This window comes from Ranitomeya variabilis, chromosome 1 (genome assembly GCF_051348905.1).
Source record: "Ranitomeya variabilis isolate aRanVar5 chromosome 1, aRanVar5.hap1, whole genome shotgun sequence".
NCBI lineage: Eukaryota > Metazoa > Chordata > Amphibia > Anura > Dendrobatidae > Ranitomeya > Ranitomeya variabilis.
In genome coordinates this window covers 784234884-784260215 of record NC_135232.1, presented here as the reverse complement: position 1 = coordinate 784260215, position 25332 = coordinate 784234884, and the positions used below count along the sequence as shown (strand labels likewise).

Sequence of the window (25332 nt, the reverse complement as noted above, 5' to 3'; positions counted from 1 at the left end):
TACAACGCTAGCGTCGGTACGTCGGCCCGGCACACTGCGATGGGCCGAGTACGACGCTAGTGTGAAAGTAGCCTTAGGCTTCTATCACACTTGCGTCGGTACGGGGCGGTCGCAATGCGTCGGCCCGACGTACCGACGCACGTTGTGAAAATTGTGCACAACGTGGGCAGCGGATGCAGTTTTTCAACGCATCCGCTGCCCAATCTATGTCCTGGGGAGGAGGGGGCAGAGTTACGGCCACGCATGCGCGGAAATGGCGGATGCGACGTACAAAAAAAAGGTTACATTGAACTTTTTTTGTGACGACGGGGCTAAAGTTATGGTTAGGGTTGGGGCTAAAGTTAGGGTTAGGGTTGGGGCTAAAGTTAGGGTTAGAGTTGGGATTAGGGTTTGGATTAGGGTTGGGATTAGGGTTACGTTTGGGATTAGGGTTAGGGGTGTGTTGGATTTAGGGTTTTGATTAGGGTTATGGTTAGGGTTGAGATTAGGGCTGTTTTGGGGTTAGGGTTGTGATTATCGTTAGGGTTGTGATTAGGATTATGGATCGGGTTAAGATTAGGGTTAGGGGTGTGTTGGAGTTAGGGTTGGAGTTATAATTTGGGGGTTTCCACTGTTTAGGTACATCAGGGGGGTCTCCAAACACGACAGCCAATTTTGCGCTAAAAAAGTCAAATGGTGCTCCCTCCCTTCTGAGCTCTGCCGTGCGCCCAAACAGTGGTTTACCCCCACATATGGGGCATCAGCGTACTCGGGATAAATTGGACAACAACTTTTGGGGTCCAATTTCTCCTGTTACCCTTGTGAAAATAAAAACTTGGGGGCTAAAAATCTTTTTTGTGGGAAAAAAAATATTTTTTATTTTCACTACTATGCATTATTAACTTCTGTGAAGCACTTGGGCATTCAAAGTTCTCACCACATATCTAGACAAGTTCCTTAGGGGGTCTAGTTTCCAAAATTTGGTCACTTGTGGGGGGTTTCTACTGTTTAGGTACATCAGGGGCTCTGCAAACGCAACATAACACCCACAGACAATTCTATCAAAGTCTGAATTCCAAAATGGCGCGCCTTCTCTTCCGAGCTCTGCCGTGCGCCCAAACAGTGGTTTACCCCCACATATTGGGTACCAGCATACTCAGGACAAATTGGACAACAACTTTTGGGGTCCAATTTCTCTTGTTACCCTTGTGAAAATAAAAATTTGGGGGCTAAAAAATCTTTTTTGTGGGAAAAAAAAATATTTTTTATTTTCACTACTATGCATTATAAACTTCTGTGAAGCACTTGGGCATTCAAAGTTCTCACCACATATCTAGATAAGTTCCTTAGGGGGTCTAGTTTCCAAAATTTGGTCACTTGTGGGGTGTTTCTACTGTTTAGGTACATCAGGGGCTCTGCAAACGCAACATAACACCCACAGACAATTCTATCAAAGTCTGAATTCCAAAATGGCGCTCCTTCTCTTCCGAGCTCTGCCGTGCGCTTAAACAGTGGTTTACCCCCACATATTGGGTACCAGCATACTCAGGACAAATTGGACAACAACTTTTGGGGTCCAATTTCTCTTGTTACCCTTGTGAAAATAAAAATTTGGGGGCTAAAATAATCTTTTTTGTGGGAAAAAAAAATATTTTTTATTTTCACTACTATGCATTATAAACTTCTGTGAAGCACTTGGGCATTCAAAGTTCTCACCACATATCTAGATAAGTTCCTTGGGGGGTCTATTTTCCAAAATGGGGTCACTTGTTGGGAGTTTCTACTGTTTAGGTACATTAGGGGTCTGCAAACGCAACATAACGCCCGCAGACAATTCTATCAAAGTCTGCATTCCAAAATGGCGCTCCTTCCCTTCCGAGCTCTGCCGTGCGCCCAAGCAGTGGTTTACCCCCACATATGGGGTACCAGCATACTCAGGACAAATTGGACAACAACTTTTTGGGTCCAATTTCTCTTGTTACCCTTGTGAAAATAAAAACTTGGGGGCTAAAAAATCTTTATTGTAAAAAAAAAAATATTTTTTATTTTCACGACTCTGCATTATAAACTTCTGTGATGCACTTGGGCATTCAAAGTTCTCACTACACATCTAGATAAGTTCCATGGGGGGTCTAGTTTCCAAAATGGGGTCACTTTTGGGGGGTTTCTACTGTTTAGGCACATCAGGGGCTCTCCAAACGCGACATGGCGTCCGATCTCAATTCCAGTCAATTTTGCATTGAAAAGTCAAATGGCGCTCCTTTGCTTCCGAGCTCAGCCATGCACCCAAACAGTGGTTTACCCCCACATACGAGGTGTCGGCGTACTCAAGACAAATTGTATAACAACAATGAGATTTATAAACATGACTGCCTGAAGAGAACATGCAAATTTCCACAGTCATTGATGATATGGGGTTGCATGTCAGGTAAAGGCACTGGGGAGATGGCGGTCATTACATCTTCAATAAATGCACAAGTTTATGTTGATATTTTGGACACTTTTCTTATCTCATCAATTGAAAGGATGTTTGGGGATGATGAAATCATTTTTCAAGATGATAATGCATCCTGCCATAGAGCAAAAACTGTGAAAACATGCCTTGAAAAAAGACACATAAGGTCAATGTCATGGCCTGCAAATAGTCCGGATCTCAATCCAATTGAAAATCTTTGGTGGAAGTTGAAGAAAATGGTCCATGACAAAGCTCCAACCTGCAAAGCTGATCTGGCAACAGCAATCAGATAAAGTTGGACCAGCATTTTGCAGTGTCAGTTGGAGGTTTCCATCAGCAGAATTTCTGAATAAAATCTCTGATGTATACCTCTGACAAATGCCGGTGTATAACTGTCATACATAGGCTCCCATGGTTTAAAAGGAAAAAAACCATTTAATGCGCAGTTAATTTTTTTACAGGAAGTCTCTATGGGAACTTTTTTAGCTTGCACTGGGTGAATAATGAGGGTCGCAGTGTAAAAGTAGCCTAACAGGACATACAGTATCAACACAGTGAGGCTGCTGCCTAAATCATTTTGAAATATAGCTTATATCAAAATGCTCCAGTATGACATGAACATTGTCAATTCTTTACAGTGATCACACAGTTTAAATACTTAAAGGGAACCCATCATGTAAAAAAACACTATTAACCTGCATATATGAGGTTCATTTGCAGGTTAGTAACATTCTGAAGCTGCCCAGCACAAAGAGCATTGCTGCCAAGAGGAAGTGAACTTTTTTCCACTTGGCAACCTTGAACTTTCAGTCATAGGGGTGGCGCCGGTACAGCTTCAGTGGCTGATCTGTGCATAGTGGCTGAAATTACGCCCTGGCGCTGACTGGCAGCCGGCTCTGCATTAGAACTGGCTGTCAGTCAGTGCCAGGAGTGTGGTTACAGTCGCTGCTCACTATGCACTAAGCGTTCACTGAACCAGAGCTGGCCGCACCTCTATGACTGAAAGCCGATGGTTGCCTGGAGGAATAAAGTTCATTTCCTACCAGCTGCGGGGCTCTTAGTGCCGGGCAGCTTCAGAAAACTATTAACTATCAACCCGCAGAATAACCTCATATATGCAGGTTAATAGTATTTTTTACATGTCAGATTCCGATAATCATTGTGCTGGGACCATAAAAATGACAGCGCACTACCCAATTGTGTTCCATAACATTTATAATAAAAGATACTCTTGATACTCTTGCAGCGCTGGGGTCTTGGGTTCAAATCCCACCAAGGACAACATCTGCAAGGAGTTTGTATGTTCCCCCGTGTTTGTGGGGATTTCCTCCGGGTACTCCGGTTTCCTCCCACATTCCAAAGACATACTGATAGGGATTCTAGATTGTGAGACCCATCGGGAACAGTGATGATGATGTGTGCAAACTGTAAAGCGCTGCAGAATATGTTAGCGCTATATAAAAAAAATAAAAAGAATAAAAAAAAGATATAGAAGGGGTCACCATATTAACCTTATTAATTACCCAATAGCTAAGCTAATTTATGTACAATAGTATAAGATTATACTTGATTTGGTCATCATTTACAATAAATAGTGATCATCATTGCATTGTGGAAAAAACAAGAACTTTTTGTGCATATATGTCGACCAAGGTGAATAAAAGTTAGATTTTATTCTTTTTTTAACTATATATGGTACTTTCTTTAACTGTCCCCTTTTGTTTTGATTTTGAGCTGTAGCATTTGCACCGTATTATTATCGGTATGATGGAAAATTAGCTAGAACAATTTATAGGGTTTGTACAAATTTGATACAGATCATTTATGAATGAATTTATGAATGTAAAATAAAAATGCAGCAGCTTTACAAATAGCTTTGATTAAAAATCCTATTTTTTTGTGTTATTTTTCAGAAATTTTTGTATTTTTGTTTAGCTAAATTTCTGCAGATAAATTTGGCATTTTTGTGGTCAGTGTAATTTATGGGTTTCTAAGCAGAACTTCAAAACCACCACGTCCAACCTTTTTCTTGCATATTTTTTTTATGTAGAAACAGCCTAAAAAGCTTTTCTGAATCTAGCCTCACTGATTGTAAAGGTACCGTTACACTAAATGACTTACCAACGATCACGACCAGCGATACGACCTGGCCGTGATCGTTGGTAAGTCGTTGTGTGGTTGCTGGGGAGCTGTCACACAGACAGCTCTCTCCAGCGACCAACGATCAGGGGAACGACTTCGGCATAGTTGAAACTGTCTTCCACGATGCCGAAGTCCCCCTGCAGCACCCGGGTAACCAGGGTAAACATCGGGTTACTAAGTGCAGGGCCGCGCTTAGTAACCCGATATTTACCCTGGTTACCATTGTAAAAAAACAGTACATACTCACATTCTGATGTCTGTCATGTCCCCCGGCGTCCACAGGGTTACGCGCTGCTGCTCAGAGCTTCCTGCACTGAATGTGTCAGCGCCGGCAGTAAAGCAGAGCACAGCGGTGACGTCACGTAATCGTTTCTCCTTGCGGAGATTGACATGCTAAGCATGCCGAGATGAGGAGACTTAAAACCGCAATGCTCCTCTGGGAAATATGCTAATTATGCAAATTTTCTCTGCTTTTTTTTTTACTTTATATACATTTGTGCAATAACAAATGCTTACCATAGACTTTAAATAACAAATTAGGGAAGTAAATTTGCATTAGAATTTGAAATTTACTTTTGAGAAGCACATTAAGCATATACAGTATATCAATTTGGGTGACCATGTCATGTCACTTCATGAAGATTAACACAATTTCTGACCATTTTATGATTTGAATTCGGCATTTTTTTTCTTCAGTTTTAACCTTTTCAAGTTCTATCTTTAAAGGGAACCTGTCACCATGAAAATGCTGTCTAATCTGCAGGCATCATGTTTTAAAGCAGGGAGAGCTGAGAATATATATTTATAGTTTTGTTAGAAAAGATTCAGTATAACCTGTGTATTAATAATTTAATTCTCTGCTCTTTCTGGGATTTTCGGTCTCAGAAAGTGATTGACAACTGACAGATTTCTTACCTACTGTATAAGAATACCTATAGTCATATCTGTCTGTCACTGATAAGACCACCCACTGGACTGAAAATTGCAGCAGTACTGAGCAGTATGACAAAGAATTAAGCACTGTGATGACATAAAATAAGCACTAGAAAGCATCCGTATAGGTCTGCTTATGTCTGGACTTCACTCTTTCACCTACTTCTTCCACCCCCTTTTCCATAGACATCAATAGCTTTAACCCCAGTGAGCTGGCAGTCTGTCATATATTGAGCAGGATATATTTTCGATGTTTGTAGCAGTTTCAGTAAATGATGAGTTCAGGAGCAAGAGAAGAGGAGACGTGGCTCATACATGGAGACAGAGGCATATTTCTCTGGTATACTTGCTTATAGTACTTCTTTATGCAGTTTATGGAAACAGTAAAAACCATTAAAGTTTTTGGATTAGCCACACATTGGCATAACAAAACCATATATTTGTTTTATAAGGGATTCCCCAACGTTGACAGTTTTTTTTTAAACTTTCTGAATTCCAGTTGTAAGGTTAACCCCTTTCCCATCCGTGACGTATCCATACATCCCTGTGACCTGGGCCTTATTGACCTTGGACATATGGATATGTCCCGTCAATTTTACTCGCACAGAGGCTGTGTGCACGCGATCACTGCCAGGAGTCAGCTGATTTGACAGATGACACTCGGCACTCAGTGCCACTCCCGGCACTTTACCTCCTAAATGCTGAGATTGAACTCGATCGCCGCATTTTGGGAGCAGGGGGATTAAAGAAAGCCCCTCTGCCTTTGGATCGGAAAAGCAACGTAATTACTGGGTTCCCGATCATTGCCATGGTAACCCAATGTCGTCATGAGAACATCTGGGTCACCAGAACTAGCAAACTTGCTTGATCATGCTGAGAGCATGATCAGCAACTTTGTCAGTGCAGCGCTGACAGTTTGCACAGCATAGGGATGCTGCTGCATCCCCATGCTATACAAGCAATCAGCCTTCAATATATGAAATTGACAAAGTGGGGCGAAGTACAATAGTTAAAAAGTAAACAAAAATAGTACAAATATTTTTTTTAAAAATAATAGAAAAAATCTAAATATATTGCAACCATGAATAAATATTTTTATGAAAAAAAAATATAAACAATAAAAAAATATATAAATACATATAAATATAAAAACACAAATTTGGTATCGCCGCATCTGGACCAACCCAACTTATAAAACTGTCCCAGTATTTAACCCCTTTAGTGAACACCATAGAAAATAAACAAAAAGGCAAAAAGCAATGCTTTATCATCATGACCGTGAACAAAAAGTGGAGTAAAACGCGATAAAAAAAAACCAAATAAAAAAATGTTACTACTGAAAATGATTTCTAGTCTCGCAAAAACAAGCCATCATACAGCTCCATCAGCAGAAAAATAAAAAAGTTATAGCTCTCAGAATAAAGCGATGCAAAAAAAAAATTTTTTTCTATAAAATAGTTTTTATTGTGTAAAAGTGCCAAAATATAAAAGATAAATGTGATATCTCTGTAATCATACTGACCTGGAGAATAAAGCTGTGTTATTAATTTTACCACACATGGAAGAACATTAAAAAATGGGAAAAAAATGTCATGAATTGCTGGTTTCTGTTCATTCTGCCTCCTAAAAATCGTAATAGAAAGCGATCAAAAAATGTCAAGTACCCGAAAATGGTACCAATAAAAACATCAACTCCTCCCGCAAAAAAAAATTAATCCCATGACTCTGACGAAATATGGAAAATATATAGCTGTCTAAATATGTTAATGCAAAAACTAGTTTTTGCAATAAAAAAGCATCTGTCTTTTTAGGAATTCATAAAAGTGCTGTCAGCCACAGTTTTGTGCACTTCTAAAAAGAAGGATACCGCTGAACAGAGGATAGACGGAGTCCATAGTAACTCAGCTGCCTCATTATAGTGAATGGATACCTCGAGGGTTTCATCTGAATCACGTTGCTTGGAGATTTAAATGGAAACTCCGATGTAAGTGGTCAGTGTACAGCGCCGGATAAATGTGATCCCAAACATTATGTAAAATGTTCCCAATAAAAGCTTCAACTCAACCTATAAAAAAAGCAAGTCCCCACTCAAGTCCGTCATCTGTTAATGGAAATATCAGGGGCTTCCACGTTACTAGTAGCACAAAGGCTCTGGAAAAGCTAAATTGCCCCTCGTCCCTCAAAAGAAATTCAACAAATTCTGCACTCCCAAATCCAAATGCCCCCCTCCTTTCTGAGCCCCATAGTGTACCTAAACCACATATAGCATCCATATGTTTGGCATTTCTGAAACAATGAGAGTCCACCTCACTTACGGGTGCGTGTCTCCAGAAGAATGAGCTGAGCATAACATACTGGTCACTACAACATACTGCCCCCTTCAGCATACTGGTCACGACAGCGTACTGGTCACTACAATAGCAGTTTGCAATTTTTACTTGGCAACATTCATTGCTGCTTGTTTCTGGAGAACACCCATGGAATCAAAATCGTAACTATGCAACACACGCTAGGGCCGTGGGGCACTCGGAACCGGGTCGGACAGTTCTTAAAGGGGTGGTCACGGCAGTGGTGATCCGGTTTGTGGCTCTGGGTGCGCAATAAAAGGGATGAGGGAACGTTTGTAGGGGATTGTTCATGACGCCACCTGTGGTATTCAGCTATCAATGGCCGATGCTGCTTAGGGAGTCCGCTGGGGCGGATGGTAATGCAGCTGGATGGTTCTGCTCCCCACAGGGGGAGCAGGGCCCCAGGGCTACCGGTACAGTTTATGTGGGATAGTGGACGTTGGGGTGCAGGGTTGATTACCGCGACCACCTTATAAGTAAAGATGATCGAATTTGTTAGAAAAATGATCGTCAAACATAAATTTTGCATGAATATGGCACATTTGGATTCGTGATCGGAAACCTGAGCAAAATTTTATAAAATTGATAAAAATTAGCAACATTCGGTATAAGTGCGGGAAAATATTTGCGTTGACACAAAAATATTTTTAGCACTTTAGCAACAATAATGGTTGTGTATTATGAACGTTTGGCACATGTTTCATGAGGGGAGGGGGTTTGCAGAGCTCAGAGGCGCGGAGTTCTTGGAAACACAGCACAGCAGTCATTTTTTTCCTAACTTTATGTGTGCGCACTGTGGTTAGCCAATCAGGGCGCAGGAAACACCCACAATGTCCTGACACCACGGCTTGTGTCATCATTGGCTGCTGAAATCACATGTCCCTCTCCATATAAATATCGGACATGTGGTTTTAGCACCATTTTGACACCTTAACAGCGCAGAGAGGCTGCTCCTGATGCTGCCACTGATACTAGCAAGATTTTCAGCTATTTAGTTAGGTGGTTGTATATCAGTCAGATAGTGTAGCTAGATAGTGTCCAGTGTGGCTGTAAAATTTACCTTCTGGAATTTGTTTTTTGTTGTGGCATCACTGAGGTTCTCAGACAAAGCCGTCAGGGCACATGTCCTACAAGTGTTTTGTGTACTGCTTCTATTGTGCTCCATGCACGAGTATAGCATTCTAAATTATATTATTTCAGTAGCTAAATGTGAAAAAGCCTGCTGTAGCTCACATTTAGCTAGTAAGATAGGTGGTTGCATATAAGTCAGATAATGATAGTGTCCAGTGTGGCTGTAAATTTATCTTCCATATTTTTTTTGGGGGGGGCATTTCTGATGGTTCTCAGAAAAGCCGGAAGGGCACATGTGGAGCGCCCCAACCAGGGCAGCGGGGTACTCGGTATCGGGTCCGGACTTAAAGGGGATGTCACAGTGGCTGCGACCCGGTCCGTGGCCCTGGGCTTCCAATTAAAGGGAAAGGTCTTTATTATATTATTATATTATAAATTTCTAGTTTTATATTTACCACTGGCAGTTGTGGAGACGACAGACGGCGAGGAACCTTCTTCCTCTTGTGTCCTCCGTGTGCCACAACCTATTGTGTATGTAAATGGAAAAAAAAAATTACATTTCTTTGATCAATAAATTTATGTTTGCAAAACTTAAAAATGTCTGCCATGTACCTTTGTTGGTTTTGCCTGTTTTTTTTGGGGGGGGCCTAGCAGCCTCGGGTTCCGAAGACTCCTATTTGCAATAGAAACATGATTATACACGTGCGTAGCTTAATACACTGAATTTTCACACAAATTTTAGTGGTTTTTTAAAGTGCAAGCCTACCGACTGAGAAGAAAAAACCGCAGACAAGCTGCTGCTGCTGCTTCCCTCACTATCCGACATCTGCAACAAAGCAATACATTTTTAGTACACACACATCCGTCGTACAATACAGACTCCCATGATGTATACAGAGATATCTACTATATAATTGTCTAGGGTACTTCCGTCTTTCTGTCCTTCTGTCACGGTATTAATTCGCTGATTGGTCTCGGCAGCTGCCTGTCATGGCTGCCGCGACCAATCAGCGACGCGCACAGTCAGGAAAAAAAAGGGCTGCCCCGCACTCACTGCCCGGCGCCCCCATACACCCCTCAGCTCACCGCTCACACAGGGTACTGTGACAAACGTCGCTGTGCAATATACTACGTGACTGGGTTCTGTATACTACGTCGCTGGGTGCTGTATACTACTTCACTGTGCAATACACTATGTGGCTCTGTGATGTATACTACGTCGCTGGGCAATATACTACATACTACATGGCTGGGCAATATACTACGTGGACATGCATATTCTAGAATACACGATGCGTTATCGGGCCACCATCTAGTATATATATATACAAATGTACTTACATTTCCTGTGATCTTTTGCAAGACACTTTTTCTCTGGTGTGGAGCAGGCCTCAGGATGTGCGCTGGGGACAGTTAATGGCCGAAATCCTGTTTCCTGTCACATGACCACATGGACCTCCCTCAAACGCTATTAAAACGTATGGTTCTTTTTGGAAATTTATCAAGATTTGCGTCTGGCTGCGTTTGCCATAGACATCAATGGCAGAATTAACGCTTCCGTTAGTATTGCGTTAGCTTGGCCGGACCCGAAAACGCTGCAAGCCGCGTTCCAAGGTCCGTCAGAAAAAAACGTTATGTGACTAACGCATGCCAAATTTGGCATGCGTCACGAGGCGTCAGACAATGCAAGTCTATGGGCGCGTTAGTATGTGCGTTATATTGCGTTTTCACTACTTAAAAACGTGTCCGTTAGACGGACTCACCTAGCGCAATGTGAACCTAGCCTAAAGGGATTTTGCAATGTCTATGTTCGTGACGCCACCTGTGGTGTTCGGTCAGTTGGGACCGATGCTGCTTAAAGGGGTCCTCTGGGGTGATGGGTAGTGTTGAGCGATACCGTCCGATACTTGAAAGTATCGGTATCGGAAAGTATCGGCCGATACCGGCAAAGTATCGGATCTAATCCGATACCGATACCCGATACCAATACAAGTCAATGGGACTCAAGTATCGGACGGTATCCCTGATGGTTCCCAGGATCTGAAGGAGAGGAAACTCTCCTTCAGGCCCTGGGATCCATATTAATGTGTAAAATAAAGAATTAAAATAAAAAATATTGATATACTCACCTCTTTGACGCAGCCTGCACCTTATCGAGGGAATTCTAGAATTAGGCATTCAGGACCTGAAAATTACGTCACGGCTTGTTGTGATTGGTCGCGTCGCGGTCACATGGGCGGCACGCGACCAATCAGAAGCCGTGACGTCACGGAAGGCAGTAAACGCGCGCATTTTAAGCAAAGAAGGCTGCCGGTTACTACCAGGGCGCGTCAGAGGGTGAGTATATCCCTATTTTTTATTTTAATTCTTTATTTTTTACATGGATATGGATCCCAAGGCCTGAAGGAGAGTTTCCTCTCCTTCAGACCCTGGGAACCATACACTGGGAACTTCCGATTCCGATTCCCGATACCACAAAAGTATCAGATCTCGGTATCGGAATTCCGATACAGCAAATATCGGCCGATACCCGATACTTGCGGTATCGGAATGCTCAACACTAGTGATGGGTGATGGTATGCAGCAAGATGGTGACACTTCCCACAGGTGAAGCGGGGTCCACAGGGCTTCCCAAGTGTATGATGATGATGGTGTAAGCCAAAAAATGAGCAAAGAACGAGGACACAGGTTTGCAAAGTCTTTACCTGGTTTACTGGTGGTAGTAGTAGTCCTCAGTCCAGGGTACAAAGTGCAGGGTAGCTGTGGTTCGGCTGGCTTGGAGGCAATAGGAGATCCAGGACCCTTGGGTGTCACACAGACCTAATGTGCATTAAAAAAATTATATTTTTTTCTGTAGCTGAATGTGATACAACCCACCGTATCACACATTGCATTGTTGTGGCGGTGATATGAACATGTCTGCAGACCTAATGCACATTAAAAAATTCTATTTTTTTCTGTTGATGAACGTGATACAGCCTGCTATATCCAACCTTTTCATTTAGTGTAGCCTATCTTCTAGATTATGTGCTTCTTTCGCATCCAATTTCTCATGGGCATCTTTTACACCTAGCTTGAGACACGCATTTGTTACACCTATCTTCTGACGAGCATCAAACGCTCTCTGATAATTGGTGTTGGGTAGATGAGTAATAGTTGTGGTCTGGATCCTGGATCTTGTACTTCCCATAGCTGCTCTGTTACTGGTACTATTGTACGTTCCCATTCACGGCCAAAAAATTATTCTGTTACTAACATCATACATCAGGGGACATGTCACTTTTATATTGTTTTGAGCATCCACTAAATCTATACAAGCTTAATCGACAGACACAAACAAATTCTTCAGTTACTAACGTCATGCTTCAGGGGATATGTCACTTTTAAATTGTTTTGAGGATCTACTCAATCTTATACAGGCTTTATCGACAGGCCCAAACAAATTCTTCAGTTATTAATGTCATACAGCAGGGGACATGTCACCTTTAAATTGTTTTGAGCATCCACTCAATCTTTAACAGGCCTTATCGAAAGGCCCCAAAAAATTCTTCTGTTGCTAACGTCAATACTAATACTGTACTCGTAGCACACTATCTGTGCAACATGAGTGTGAAAAAGCGAGATCGTGGTGGAAGGGGGATTAGGCTCAGTATTCAAGGTCTAAATGGGGTAGATGGTGAAATTGATGCCACTTTATTGGTGTTTGGCATTAATTTTGGGAAATCTCTACACTCTTGGTTGGGTGTCCATTTGCTGGGTTAGCTGTAGTGGAAGATGCGTCAGTCCCTATTATACAATTTCTACTCTCTTGAAATTGATACCACGTGGTTGTTGATTCCAACTAATTTTGGAAATGTGTGCACTCATGGTTGGGTGTACATCTGCTGGGTTGGCTGTAGATGAAGAGATGTCGCTGCCTATGTTGGTGTCAGCAGTGGGATCTGAGTGACCCCTCCAGTGTCCCCTCCTTGATACACATGTACTCCTCTCATTGCTTTTTGAACTCATTATGCACTCCAAGTTAAATCTAAAATCTCTTCTGCTTAGGACAAGATGGACTGCCAGCTCACTGTTACAAATTGTGGGAGATAGGGGATGAAGAGTGAGAGAGAGGGAGATACATACAATGCCACAAACAAAGAAAGGAGTTTTATCTCATTCTAGAGCTGGATTCACAGCTACACTACCCATCACTGATGTACAATGTACTCCATGCTGCTGCTGCTTTAAGGGTGTGCTACACAAAGACTGGAGAGTAGACATTCCTCATCTGTGGCTGTTTATGGTAGACATAATAGCAGTTCATCAACAACAACTAACTTAGAGACTACTGAAAATTAGGGATGAAACATTCAGAGGGAAAACTGATGAAAAATACAGGATGTAAGTCATTTAATCTCTAGACAGTGTTGTTCTACATGTTCTCAAACATAATAGTCTATTTTGAAAAGTCACCAGAAAGGACAGGTACACTTGAAATAACAAAGTTTAAGAAGCCCTGGTTTTGTAAAGAAAATTAATGTCACCTATAAAACTAGTTGAATTGGTATGCACTGTTAACCATTCTTTTTACACAGTTGTTAAAACATTGTTGACACTCTCAATTGCATTAATCAAGAAAACTGTTGTGTGGCCAGCTAGCATTTAATAGTCTACTAAGACCCGTTTTAGCGTGGACGTCAGTCGTTTATATTGACTGATAGACTAGACAAATTAATTTTAAGATTTTGCTATTTCTTTGCTGGTTTAAACAATTATTCATTTAATTTTTTAAATCTATTAGTAAAATTGGACCCTCCAAACAAGAAAATCACTATTACTCGAGGAGACCATAACATAACAGTTTCCTGGACAAGAACAGATTTCTTTTCAGGGGTCTTAAATACGATAAAACAAGTAAGATATGAAGAACATAACTTGTATTCGGTAAGTTTAACTTATTAATCAATAAAATGTGTAGTAATTTTTTTCAAATAAAAATGCATTTCTAATCAAACTACAGTACAAAAGGTAGTCAGTATTATATGGAGAACAAAGCTGAATTAAAATAAATGACATTAATAGCATCCACATATTTGTTTTCACATTTAGTAAGAGGTGCATTTATTTATGCACAAATCCAGTAAGGAAAATAGCTGTCAAAGCAGATTGGAGTATTTGCTTCCAACCTCCAGTTACAGAAATTTTTATGACACTAGATGCCCGGCTGGAAGCCCTGTTGTCTGGACAATCTGAAACTTGTGCTCTCGTAATGGAAATCATCCTGTATGATCCGCCTAAGTACTATGGGAATCCGAAGCAGTGCCTTGAGTTCCTGGAGTGCAAGCGTTCATGTCAGGAGATGCCCTGACATGGCTCATTCCCCTTCCCAGAGGCTTTAAAGATGGCCTTATGAATGGTCTTTGAGAGCTGAGAGGCATCTTGTGTAAAAGACTCCCTCTCCTCTGGGGAGTGGCTAATTACTGTAGTGAATCATTAGTTAGTAAGATGTACTGCTAGTGAGTTGTGAGGTCCTCTGGTCCTGCTGCAGCCAGAGCCTGAATGCTATCCCCTGGTTTCAGTGTGGCCAGTCCTGTAACCTCATCCTCTGGTCACGAGGCGGCCAGCGCCTGAACCTTGTCCCCTGGTCCTGGAGAGGCCAGTACATGAACCTCATCCCGTGGTCCAGGAGTGGCCAGTACCTGAACTTCACCCCCTGGTCCCAGAGAGCCAGTGCCTGAACCTCATCCCCTGGTCTGGGAACAGCCAGTGTCTGAACCTCATCCTCTGTTCCCAGAGTGGCCAGGGCCTAAACCTGGTTCTCTGATCTCGGTGCGGCCAGTGCCTGAACCTCATCCCCTGGTCTTGGGACAGCCCGTGTCTGAACCTAATCCTCTGTTCCCGGAGCGGCCAGGGCCTAAACCTGGTTCCCTGGTCCCGGAGTGGCCACTGAGTGAACCTCATCCCCTGGTCCCGGTACGGCACGAGCCTGAACCTTGTTCCCTGGTCCTGGAGAGGCCAGTGCCTGAAACTTGTCTGCTGGTCCTGAACCAATCATTCCTGAACCTCATCCCCTGGTCCTAGAGCGGCCAGGGCCTGAACCCTGTCCCCTGGTTCTGGAGTGGCCAGTGCCTGAACATTGTCCCCTTGTCCCAAAGCAGTCAGCCTGACCTCACCACTAAAAGCTCCAGTGAACACAAAGGTAGCCACTTATTTATCCCCCTTCCTGGGTAGGCCCAGCCCTGTGGCAGTGGATCCACAAATCCACGTGCGCCACGGCTGGGCGTAACAGTCTGCTCGGCTCAGCCATGACCGCAACATAGAGGTTTTAGAACAATTTATGGTTTCATCCAGATAATGCCTATTTCAAGGAAGGCCTTGCATATTTAATTAAGATACTGCCAGACCACATGCTACATCCATCACAGCAGCAAGGCTTCATAGAAGAAGAGTTCAGGTGATGAACAGCAGTTCAGACCTTTCACCAACAGAAAATATTTGGAGTATTTTGAAGCAAAATATCCAGTAAAGAAGACCCGTGACTGTTTGTCAGCTAGAATCCTACACACAGGGCGTTTTTGCTGCATTTTTTTCTGCAGCAAAACCTGATCATCTTGGCAGGAAAGAAGCTGAGCCAAAAGTGCAGGTTTAGATGCCTTTTTTTGTCGTGTTTTTGGTGTGGTTTTTTTCATGCATTTTTTTTTCTCTTTGTTCATGCCAATAAAGTTGAGTGCACACAGAGAAAAAAAAACAACTTCCTGTAGATAGAATAAATAGATAGAATGAATAGATAGATTTATAGAATGAATAGATAATAATAATTTTATTTATATAGCACCAACATATTCTGCAGTGCTTTACAATTATTGATAGAATACATAGAATTACAATAGATTGATGGAATAGATAGAATGAATAGATAGATAGATAGATAGATAGATAGATTGATAGAATAGATAGATGGATAGAATAGATAGAATAGATAGTTAGATTACCTGTGGTAACCTCTTCCCTGGCATTTTCCCACGGTCTAGAGGTTACCTCAGGTCAGGCTGTGAGGGAGCGCAGGCTCAGTGACATCACCACTAGTTACTGAGCCTGCACCTGCTGCGTCTCATTCATTCCCCAGTAGCTTACAGCATGGTGCGGCCGCATTAGCAGTGCTCCTGGTTATAAGCTTTATCTCCCCCAGATACTGCTTGGGACACTCGATATATTGGACTACGATGGATCAGGAAGTATACTTTTGCTTTTTTATTTTGTTTTTATTTCAGAAGATTGATGGCTTTGCTTGGAATGGCAGAACAATAAAAAGATTGCAAAACTGTGTGGTGTTTTATTTCATTAAAAGACTTTTCTTACTGTGTGTGTGTGTGTGTGTGTGTGTGTGTGTGTGTGTTTATTTAACCCTTTAACTACTATAAGATTAGTAATGGATAGGTGTCTTATTTGACACCTCTCCATTACTAAGCCAGCTTAATGTCACCTTACAATAGTGACATTAACCCCTCATTACCCAGCTTGCCACTGCTACAGGGCAAATGGGAAGAGTCGGGCAAAGTGCCAGAATTGGCACATCTAATAGATGCGCCTTTTCTGTGCAGCTGTGGGTTGCTATTTTTAGGCTGGGGGGGCCTATATCAATGGCCCCTTACCAGCCTGATAATACCATCCCCCAGCTGTGAGCTTTAGCAAGTCTGGTTGTCAAAAATGGGGGGGACCCCACGCCATTGTTTTAAATTATTTATTTAAATAATTTAAAAAAATGTGAGGACCCCTCTATTCTTGATAACCAGCCTTGCTGAAGCTGACAGCTGGGGGTTGCAGCCCTCAGCTGTGAGTTTTGTCTGGCTGATTATCAAAATTGGGGAACCCACGACGTTTTATAAAAATAATTATTTATAGCGCAGGAGCGGCAGATGAAAACTCCCGTCCATCGCTCCTGCTCTCACTGTAATTAACGGCTGTAGGTGTCAGATGATGGAAGCAGTAGTCCCATCAGCTGACACCAGTGACCGGAGGTAAGCCGCGGCTCTCTGACCGGCAGGGATGATTTCCCCGCTGATCAGAAGCGGTGATTGCCATGCTGTCATGCATATGACTGCGTGTCAAACTCTGTAATGTCGGACCCCCATTCAAGTGATGTGTCCATGCAGCCAGCCATCTAGATGTAGCAAAGCCGAGTGTGACGTCACATCCGACTGTCCTTGACTTTTCTGCAGCAAATACACTGCAAGAAATGTCAACCTGCAGCATTTTCTCACCATCAATTCAAGTCAATGGGTGGAAAACGCTGAAAAAAATGCTGGAAAAACGCTGAAAGAAGTGACATGCTCTATGTCCAAAAAACGCAGCAAAGCACAAAATACTGATCACACAAAAAAACAATGTGTGTGCATGAGATTTCTGAAATCTCATAGGCTTTGCTGGTACTGTAAAAAGCAGCTGAAAATTAGCGTAAAAAAGCAGCAAAAATGCCCTGTGTGAACTTACCCTAATACGAGAATGAAACAGCATTCCTCTCTCAAAACTCCAGCAATTGGTCTCCATGCTTTGCCAAATAAAGGATGCTACACAATGGTAGACATGGCCTTGTCCCAACTTTTTTGACATGTGTTGCTGTCACCAATTTGTAAATAAGTTAATTTTTCAAGTCAAATGAAAAATTATCTAATGCTCAACTTCTAATGTGTTCTGTGTTCTATTGTGAAAACAATATGACTATAAGAGATTTCCAAATCATTCTTGTTTTCTTCACATTTAACACAGCATCACAACTTTTTGGGGAATCGGAATTTGTTAATCTCAAATAAAATGAAATAGAGATAACAACACACATTTGTGTAATAACAATCCACTGAGGACAGAGGGTTATGATAATGTCTGTAAAGGACTTTGGAATATGTTGGTGTTATATAAGAAAAGAGAGGAGAAATATGCTACTTTGTCTTATTTCACGGTAATGTCTTGGAGTGCACTAGAGAAGAAGCCGGACAGATTGAGGATAATATTGAATGTTAATGTATTTTAAGAGGTGACATTGACTATATACTTGACAAGAAGCATATTAAGAACTAAGGGGAAACAATTTTTGTTTCATATTGTTCTATATTTACCTATTTAATATAAAAATGTTAAACGCAAATTATCAAAACAAATTGTTTTTCTAGGATCCGATACTCTGCAAAAGTAGTACTTCAACAACTTGCTATCCAGATAGCAATGGTATACCTAATTGCAAAGGTAAAGGCATTTATAATATTAAAAATATATATTAAAAATATCTCCTTTACTTTCAATGTGGATGTAAACATTTACTGTGGTGTTAGCTGTTTGAAAATGAAGACTTGAACGGCAGAGTGAATTGCAGCTCGCTGCATGATTGCAGCCAGGTTTATTATTCCCTGAAATGCTGCATTGTTTCAGGGAAAATATAATTTAAAGATTTTTAAATATATATTGAAGATCCCTCACGGGTACATAGGGAGAGTCCTGTCAATCACCTGCAGTGATGCTGGGAAGACCCAGACTAGGCTTCTCTCTGGCTATGTTCCTGTCTTGCCTCAGGATTTGATCCAGCAGTCTTGTGTTTGTCTGCCAACGAACGGCAGAGTGAATTGCAGCTCGCTGCATGATTGCAGCCAGGTTTATTATTCCCTGAAATGCTGCATTGTTTCAGGGAAAATATAATTTAAAGATTTTTAAATATATATTGAAGATCCCTCACGGGTACATAGGGAGAGTCCTGTCAATCACCTGCAGTGATGCTGGGAAGACCCAGACTAGGCTTCTCTCTGGCTATGTTCCTGTCTTGCCTCAGGATTTGATCCAGCAGTCTTGTGTTTGTCTGCCAACGTCTCTATCCACTGAGCCATTGGAGATCTGGTTGCTGTCCTGGTGCTGATTACCCTTTGCTTTTTTGTCCACTCCTTTCTTATAGCAGGTGTTTTCCATTTGCTATTTGGCCTATTCCATCACTCTGATGGGGCTTCTATTTAAACCTCACCGTTACCTCTGTTCCCTGCTGTTGATGGCTTACAAGCAAATCGATAAAGTATATTTTCTCTGAAATGCCAGCGTTAAATGATGTCATGCTGACCGTGGTTTGGGAAGCATTAAATGCAGGCCAGATACCCTTTAAAGTGTAATTAATGTTTCAGGAAAACATGCAGAAGCATGTCTATGTCTGCCTTTGTCTCTCTCCTCCTCCTCTCTTTTCCTTACCATTTGTCTGCACAGTATTTTATGGAATAACAATTTTTGACTAGCAGCATTAGATCAATTTATGATTTTTAGATGTGCTTTCCATGTCATTTTTGCTCTCTGAGAACATATAGAAGGTGAGATTTTTAGATCTATTCACTTGGTGTTGGTTCTGTGTGGCGGCCATTGCTTCTGTGATGATCTGCCTGTGGTATGATGTATCCTGAAGCTGTGGGGGCTTTGCCTTGCAGGATGAGTGCTGTGGGCACAAGGTAGCTCCCCCTACTGGTGTACTATCACTTAAGCAGTGGTCATGGAGCCAAACTTTAGATTAGGGTTCATAGTGATGTGGCAGTGGGCTTCATACAATCTGATCAGAATGTTAAACTAAGAACTTCATATTAAAGGGAACCTGTCACCAGGTTTGGCCGATAAGAGATACAGCCATCACCTTTCAGGGCTTATCTACAGCATTCGATAATGATGTTATATAAGCCCCCGATCTGACCTGCAAAAGAAGAAAAATAATTTTTATTATACTCACCTGGGGCGGTCCGGTCCAAAGGGTGTCGCAGGTTCTGGTCCAGCGCTTCCCATCTTCTTGCGATGCTGCCCTCCTGCTTGCTTCACAGACTCCCCAGCATCGCACTCCTGCGCAGGCAGACCAAAGTACTGCAGTGCGCAGGCGCCGGGAAAGGTCAGAGGGGGCCAGCACCTGCGCACTGTTGTACTTTGCTCTGCCCTCAACAGTACAGCTAAGTACACCTGCGCAGGAGCGCGATACCGTGGAGCCTGTGTGGATGACACAGGGATGCGTCATCCACATGAGGGAAGAAGGAGAACGGTATAGCAAGAAGATGGGAGGCGCCCGACCAAGACCTGCGACACCCTTCGGACCGGACTGCCCTGCAGGTGAGTGTAATAAAAGTTATTTTTCTTCTTTCGCAGGTCGGATCAGGGGCTTATCTACACTCTTATAGAATGCTGTATATCAGCCCTGAAAGGGGGTGGCAGTATCTCGTATCGGCCAATCCTGGTGACAGGTGCCCTTTAAGTTTTGCACATTTTTGCCTGGCAGCATTAGATCAACGTATGAGTTTTGGATGTATGATCCATGCTCTTTTTTTCTTCAGCTTTGGCATAGAATTTTATCAGCATCAACTGTCATTTTCTTTCTCAGTAATGTGAAAGTCTTCACTGAAGTCAGATTTTACCATCGAACTGAAGATGAATGAACAGTCTAGGAGGATGAATGAGATATATTACAAAATGTATTCTCTTCACCACCTGTACTATATATTTATTAAAAGAAAAACTGTTACTCTTTAAAGGGCTTCTCCAAAATGTGATCAAATGGTGACAGTCACAGAATTCAAACTGTAACTTTTCCTGGTCTCATGTCAGGATGGGTTGCAGCCTGAAGAAACACAAGTTGAGCTGTGTCTCAACTGTCAGAGTATCATTATCATAAACAACATACTTCAGTCACTTTGATGATATTTTTGACATGTGAAAAAATAAATCTCCTCATTGACTGAGGACAAATGATTTTTTTCTCCAGCCTCAGCACCTAGCAACACGCAACTTTGGTTTGCCACTCCATAGCGCTGCTACATAAAGGACTAGGAGTTTATATCTTACCGGCAATCCACGTTTAATAAAGGCCCATGTCTTGTGAATGAAACGTCACTGACTTACGTGGATTGCCTAGTAAAATATTCATCACACATTCTAGCGTGCCGAGTATCTCACTATAAACTTATTGGGTGGGGTGGAACACTTCCTTGAGCACCAGCATTCTTTTTTCTTTTTAGAGTACTGTATACCATTCTCCTTCTGTCTAAATGATTTGATCAAAATTGTATTATTAAGCACAGTTTCTATATTATTTTTATTATCTGTTACAGAACCATCATGACCCTATTTATCCTGTGAGAAAAAAGTAGTTGCCACTTTAGTTTTCTGGACTAACATATTGATGACCTATCCTTAGGAAATTCAGATCTGTAGGTAACCTCTGCTGATGCCTGAAAGCGCGACTGTCAAAGGTTCACGGTGTTCAGAGCCGGAACAGCTCTATACACTGTATAATAGTGGCCTTTCTTGTGTGCTGCATTTCCGTTCCCATTGTAGTAAATGTGACTCTGCCAGTGGGAGTGTTGTGTGTTGGGCCCTCACAGATCTGATATTTATGACCTGTTCTGAGGAAAGGTTGTCAATATCCCTTGATGAGGACTAGAAGTTAGCAAATTGATATGTAACAAATGCCATTTTGGCACAAATTTACCAAATAATTCAGTTTTTGGCGAGTTGTAGCCAATTGGCTGTTGTGTATACTTTTGGGTGTGCAATTTGCGTCTTTATCCTGCTCTCAAATGTCCTGATAATCCTCTGATTTTGCTGTTGCCATAACACATTTCTCAAGTGAAAGAGGCAGTAAAGCAGCCCCACAGCATTAAGTATCCTCTATTATGCTTCACTGTTGGTATGGTATACTTTTTCTTTATAGGATTCATTTTGTCTTCGGTAAACCGAACCGAAGAGCTCTAATTCGGTTTCATCTGTACGCAGATCACACTCACAGATTATGATTTGTCCTTGTAACTTTTAACAAAGTTGGGTAATCCTTGGCCTTTTCCCATGAAGCCCTGCTTTGCTCAGTGTCACTGTATAGTACTGTAAGGTTTCTCTTACTGAGAGTGTTGGGGGACACTTACTTGGCCGCGATATTCAAGCACACGGGCACGGGTTTATAAAACAAAGCAGTCCATGCGGTTTATTAAGCCTCATAAACCGGGGTACGCACAGTTCATAACATGAAACACAACAGGCACCAACTGGTGATATTTACTTCCAGCTTCTAACACTTCAGTGTATGGCTTTGCCTCACGGCCACTAACACGCTGGTCCTCCCTTAACCAGTTCCCAAGGGAGACCACACAGTTCATAGAACTTCACAAGCACTACCGGCCTGTACGATACCTGACGGGAGCTCCGGCTCCACCTGCTGACTCCTTGCCAGTCCGCACCTCCGGGTAAGCTGCCTTACAGGGATCACCAACTTGCCTGGCCGGCACGCACTAGTCAGTCCAGACCTCACAGAAGGACTCCAGCTTCCCCAGACTCCATTAACACTCTTCTGGGTAAGCTGCCTAACAGGGATCCCCAACTTGCCTGCCCGGCATACAGTAGTCAGTCCAGACCTCACCGAAGGACTCCAGCTTCCCCAGTTCCACTGTGCACTGCTCCGGGATCCGGTCCTTCTACTAGGACCTCCCACGCCAGCAGGTGCTTTCCAGGAAACCTCCTCTCAGGCTTCCAACACAGGAACACACCGAGCCCTCAGGAACTCCCTCAGGGATTTTGCGCTTGGACCCTTCAGGTCCACACACTGGAACCACACAGGAACAGGTGACCCACACCCTGGTCACGTTATGTACCTGTAACCACACCCACAGTAATGGATCACATGGGCTGGTCACGTGATCCTGACATCACTGCAGGTCAACTCCGTGCACATCCCGGGGAGACCATGCAGCGCCCCCTACCTGTTACAGGGGTCACTGCATCACATATATCACAGTACATATTAACACCATCCCTTCAGATATCATTAGATCAGCCTAAATGGTATCACACCATGTATTAGGTGATCCAGTCACCAGTACTTGTGTAATATAGGGAGAACATCTACATCTTTCAACTGGGATTAAGATAGCCTAATATATTGTACTACACCATTTTTGTTGGACTTTTAGTACAATAACAGTGATTGTGATCAATGAGTGGAACAGGCTACCACGAGAGGTGGTGAGTTCTCCTTCGATGGAAGTCTTCAAACAGAGGCTAGACAGACATCTGTCTGAGATTAATGAATCCTGTATTGAGCAGGGGGTTGGACACAATGACCCTGGAGGTCCCTTCCAACTCTAACATTCTGTGATTCTACTACTACTTTATTCATGTATAATTAAATTGATTCATATTTTGTTAGTTTTATGACTTAATTGGACCTTTTCTTCCAAATATATTTTATGTATTAAGCATTATTTTAGATTTAGTAGCTTCGGGAGTTGAACATTAAAAATATGAACTGTTGCTATAGGCTGCAGTGCAGTGAACTAGATTTTATTGGAAAAACTTATAAAGAAATATGTAAAATTCTGAAACTGAAATTTTAAAGTGCAAGCAGAAACTAACTGGGGAAAAATTATTTCCCTTTAGAATATTGTGCATATTTTCTTAGTGGTCATCAAAGTCACAACATCCAAATCAGAAAGACATATGAAGAAGGTGTATGGAGTGAATGGAGTGACTTAATCTTTGTACCTGCAGGTAAGCTTCATACTAAAAATGAGCAAATCGATTTGATGCAAATTGAATTTGCATGGAATTTTCTGGAAATCACAGGGCCTGGTGAATTTAAGCCGGTCCTCTAGCCATGTCCTTAGGGCTCCCGCCCTCTTAATGGGCCAGCGCATGCACTTGCTATTTCCTCCCCAGCCAATGGCTGTAGGACATTATGTATATATTGCTTCCTGTCCAATGGGGAGGTGCCTGAGCAACCTTCCTGTTTTGCAGTCTAAATTGTGTAAGGTTGCATACCAGTCCCCGCTGCACTCAACTGCAGATCCTGCTTGCTGAACTCTAATGCAGATCCTGCCTGCTGCACTCAACTGCAAATCCTGCCTGCTGCACTCTAATGCAGACCCTGCCTGCTGCACTCTACTGCAATTCCTGCCTGCTGCACTCTACTGCAGATCCTGTCAGCAGCACTCTGATACAAACACTGCCTGCTGCACGCTAATGCTGACCTTGTCTGCTGCACTCAACTGCAGATTCTGCCTGCTGCACCCATCTACAGACCCTGCCTGCTGCACTCTACTGCAGATCCTGTCAGCTGCACTCTGATACAAACATTGCCTGCTGCACTCTGATACAAACACTGTCTGCTGCACTCTGATGCCAACTTTCTGCTGCATTCTAATACAAACTCTGCCAGCTGCTCCCTCCAGTCTGTCCTCTGGGTCCAGCTGCTGCATGTCCATTAGTCTGTCCTGAAGTGATACCTGGCGTTCATCGGGAGCCAAGTCTAATCTCACCATCAGAGGCTCTAGTGAACATTCAGGTGTTTGCTTAGTCATGCCCCTTCAGGCTTTCCACGGTCCGTGGCACAGTGGTTCCACAAACCACGTCCGTGACATACTGATACCTATGGTATTGTAGCTGTAATTTACTATTATGTTATGACCTGGTGGGTACGAAGCGGTACTGAGATGACCTGGTGGGCAAAACCAATCATGAACTCGCTAAGGAGCAGCACTGAAATGACCTGGTGGGTAAAACAAAAATAGGACTAGCTCTGAGGAGGTGGTAACTTTACTGACCGCAATCCCTACTCCTAACACCAACACTAGAAATAGCCGTGGAGCGTTCCTATCTCTGCCTAGACGCCTCTGCACAGCCTAAGAACTAGCTACCCCTGAAGATGGAAACGGAAAGCTATCTCGCCTCAGAGAAACCCCCAAAGGAAGATAGCCCCCCACAAATATTGACAGTGAGTGAAGAGGGAAAATGGCAAACTCAGAAATGAAACTAGATTTTTTAGCAAAGGAGGCCAATACTATCTAAATAGACAGAGATAGAAAAGGCTACTGTGTGGTCAGTATAAAAACTAAAAGTCCACGCAGAGTTTACAAAAATAACCACCACACCGACTCACGGTGTGGAGGGGCAAATCTGCGACCCCAGAGCTACCAACTAGCCGGAATATTTCATAATGACAAGCTGGACAAAAGAGACATAAATTGAACTGAACAGAAGGTCATAAGCAGGGAAACACCCAAAAAGTAGCAGACTTATCTTAAGCTGAAAATGGACTGGCCAACAGAAAACTTCCAGGAAAGGACTGAATCCACAGGAAATACATTGACAGCTGGCATCCACTAAAGCCAAAAGCCCAGTTAAATAACAAGGCCAGGAAACCGATTAGTGAACGCAGCTGCTAAGTTCCACTTGAAACCACCAGAGGGAGCCCAAGAGCAGAACTCCCAAAAATACCATTTGCAACCACAGGATGGAGCCCAAGAACGGAATTCACAACAGTACCTCCCCCTTGAGGAGGGGTCACCGAACCCTCACCAGAGCCCCCAGGCCGATCGGGATGAGCCAAATAAAAAGCACGTACCAAATCGGCAGCATGGACATCGGAGGCAAAAACCC

The 25332-nt window shown here is 42.7% G+C and overlaps 1 protein-coding gene across 1 annotated transcript in view; it reads left to right on the top strand.

The window, feature by feature from the left end:
- The window catches only part of IL12RB1 (interleukin 12 receptor subunit beta 1), a 252964-nt gene that overhangs the window by 109034 nt on the left and 118598 nt on the right, over positions 1-25332 (top strand). The window contains exons 4-6 of the mRNA XM_077256322.1: positions 13712-13854; positions 18078-18150; positions 23335-23445. Of these exons, the coding sequence (XP_077112437.1) occupies positions 13712-13854; positions 18078-18150; positions 23335-23445 (327 nt within the window). The remainder of the gene's footprint in view (positions 1-13711; positions 13855-18077; positions 18151-23334; positions 23446-25332) is intronic.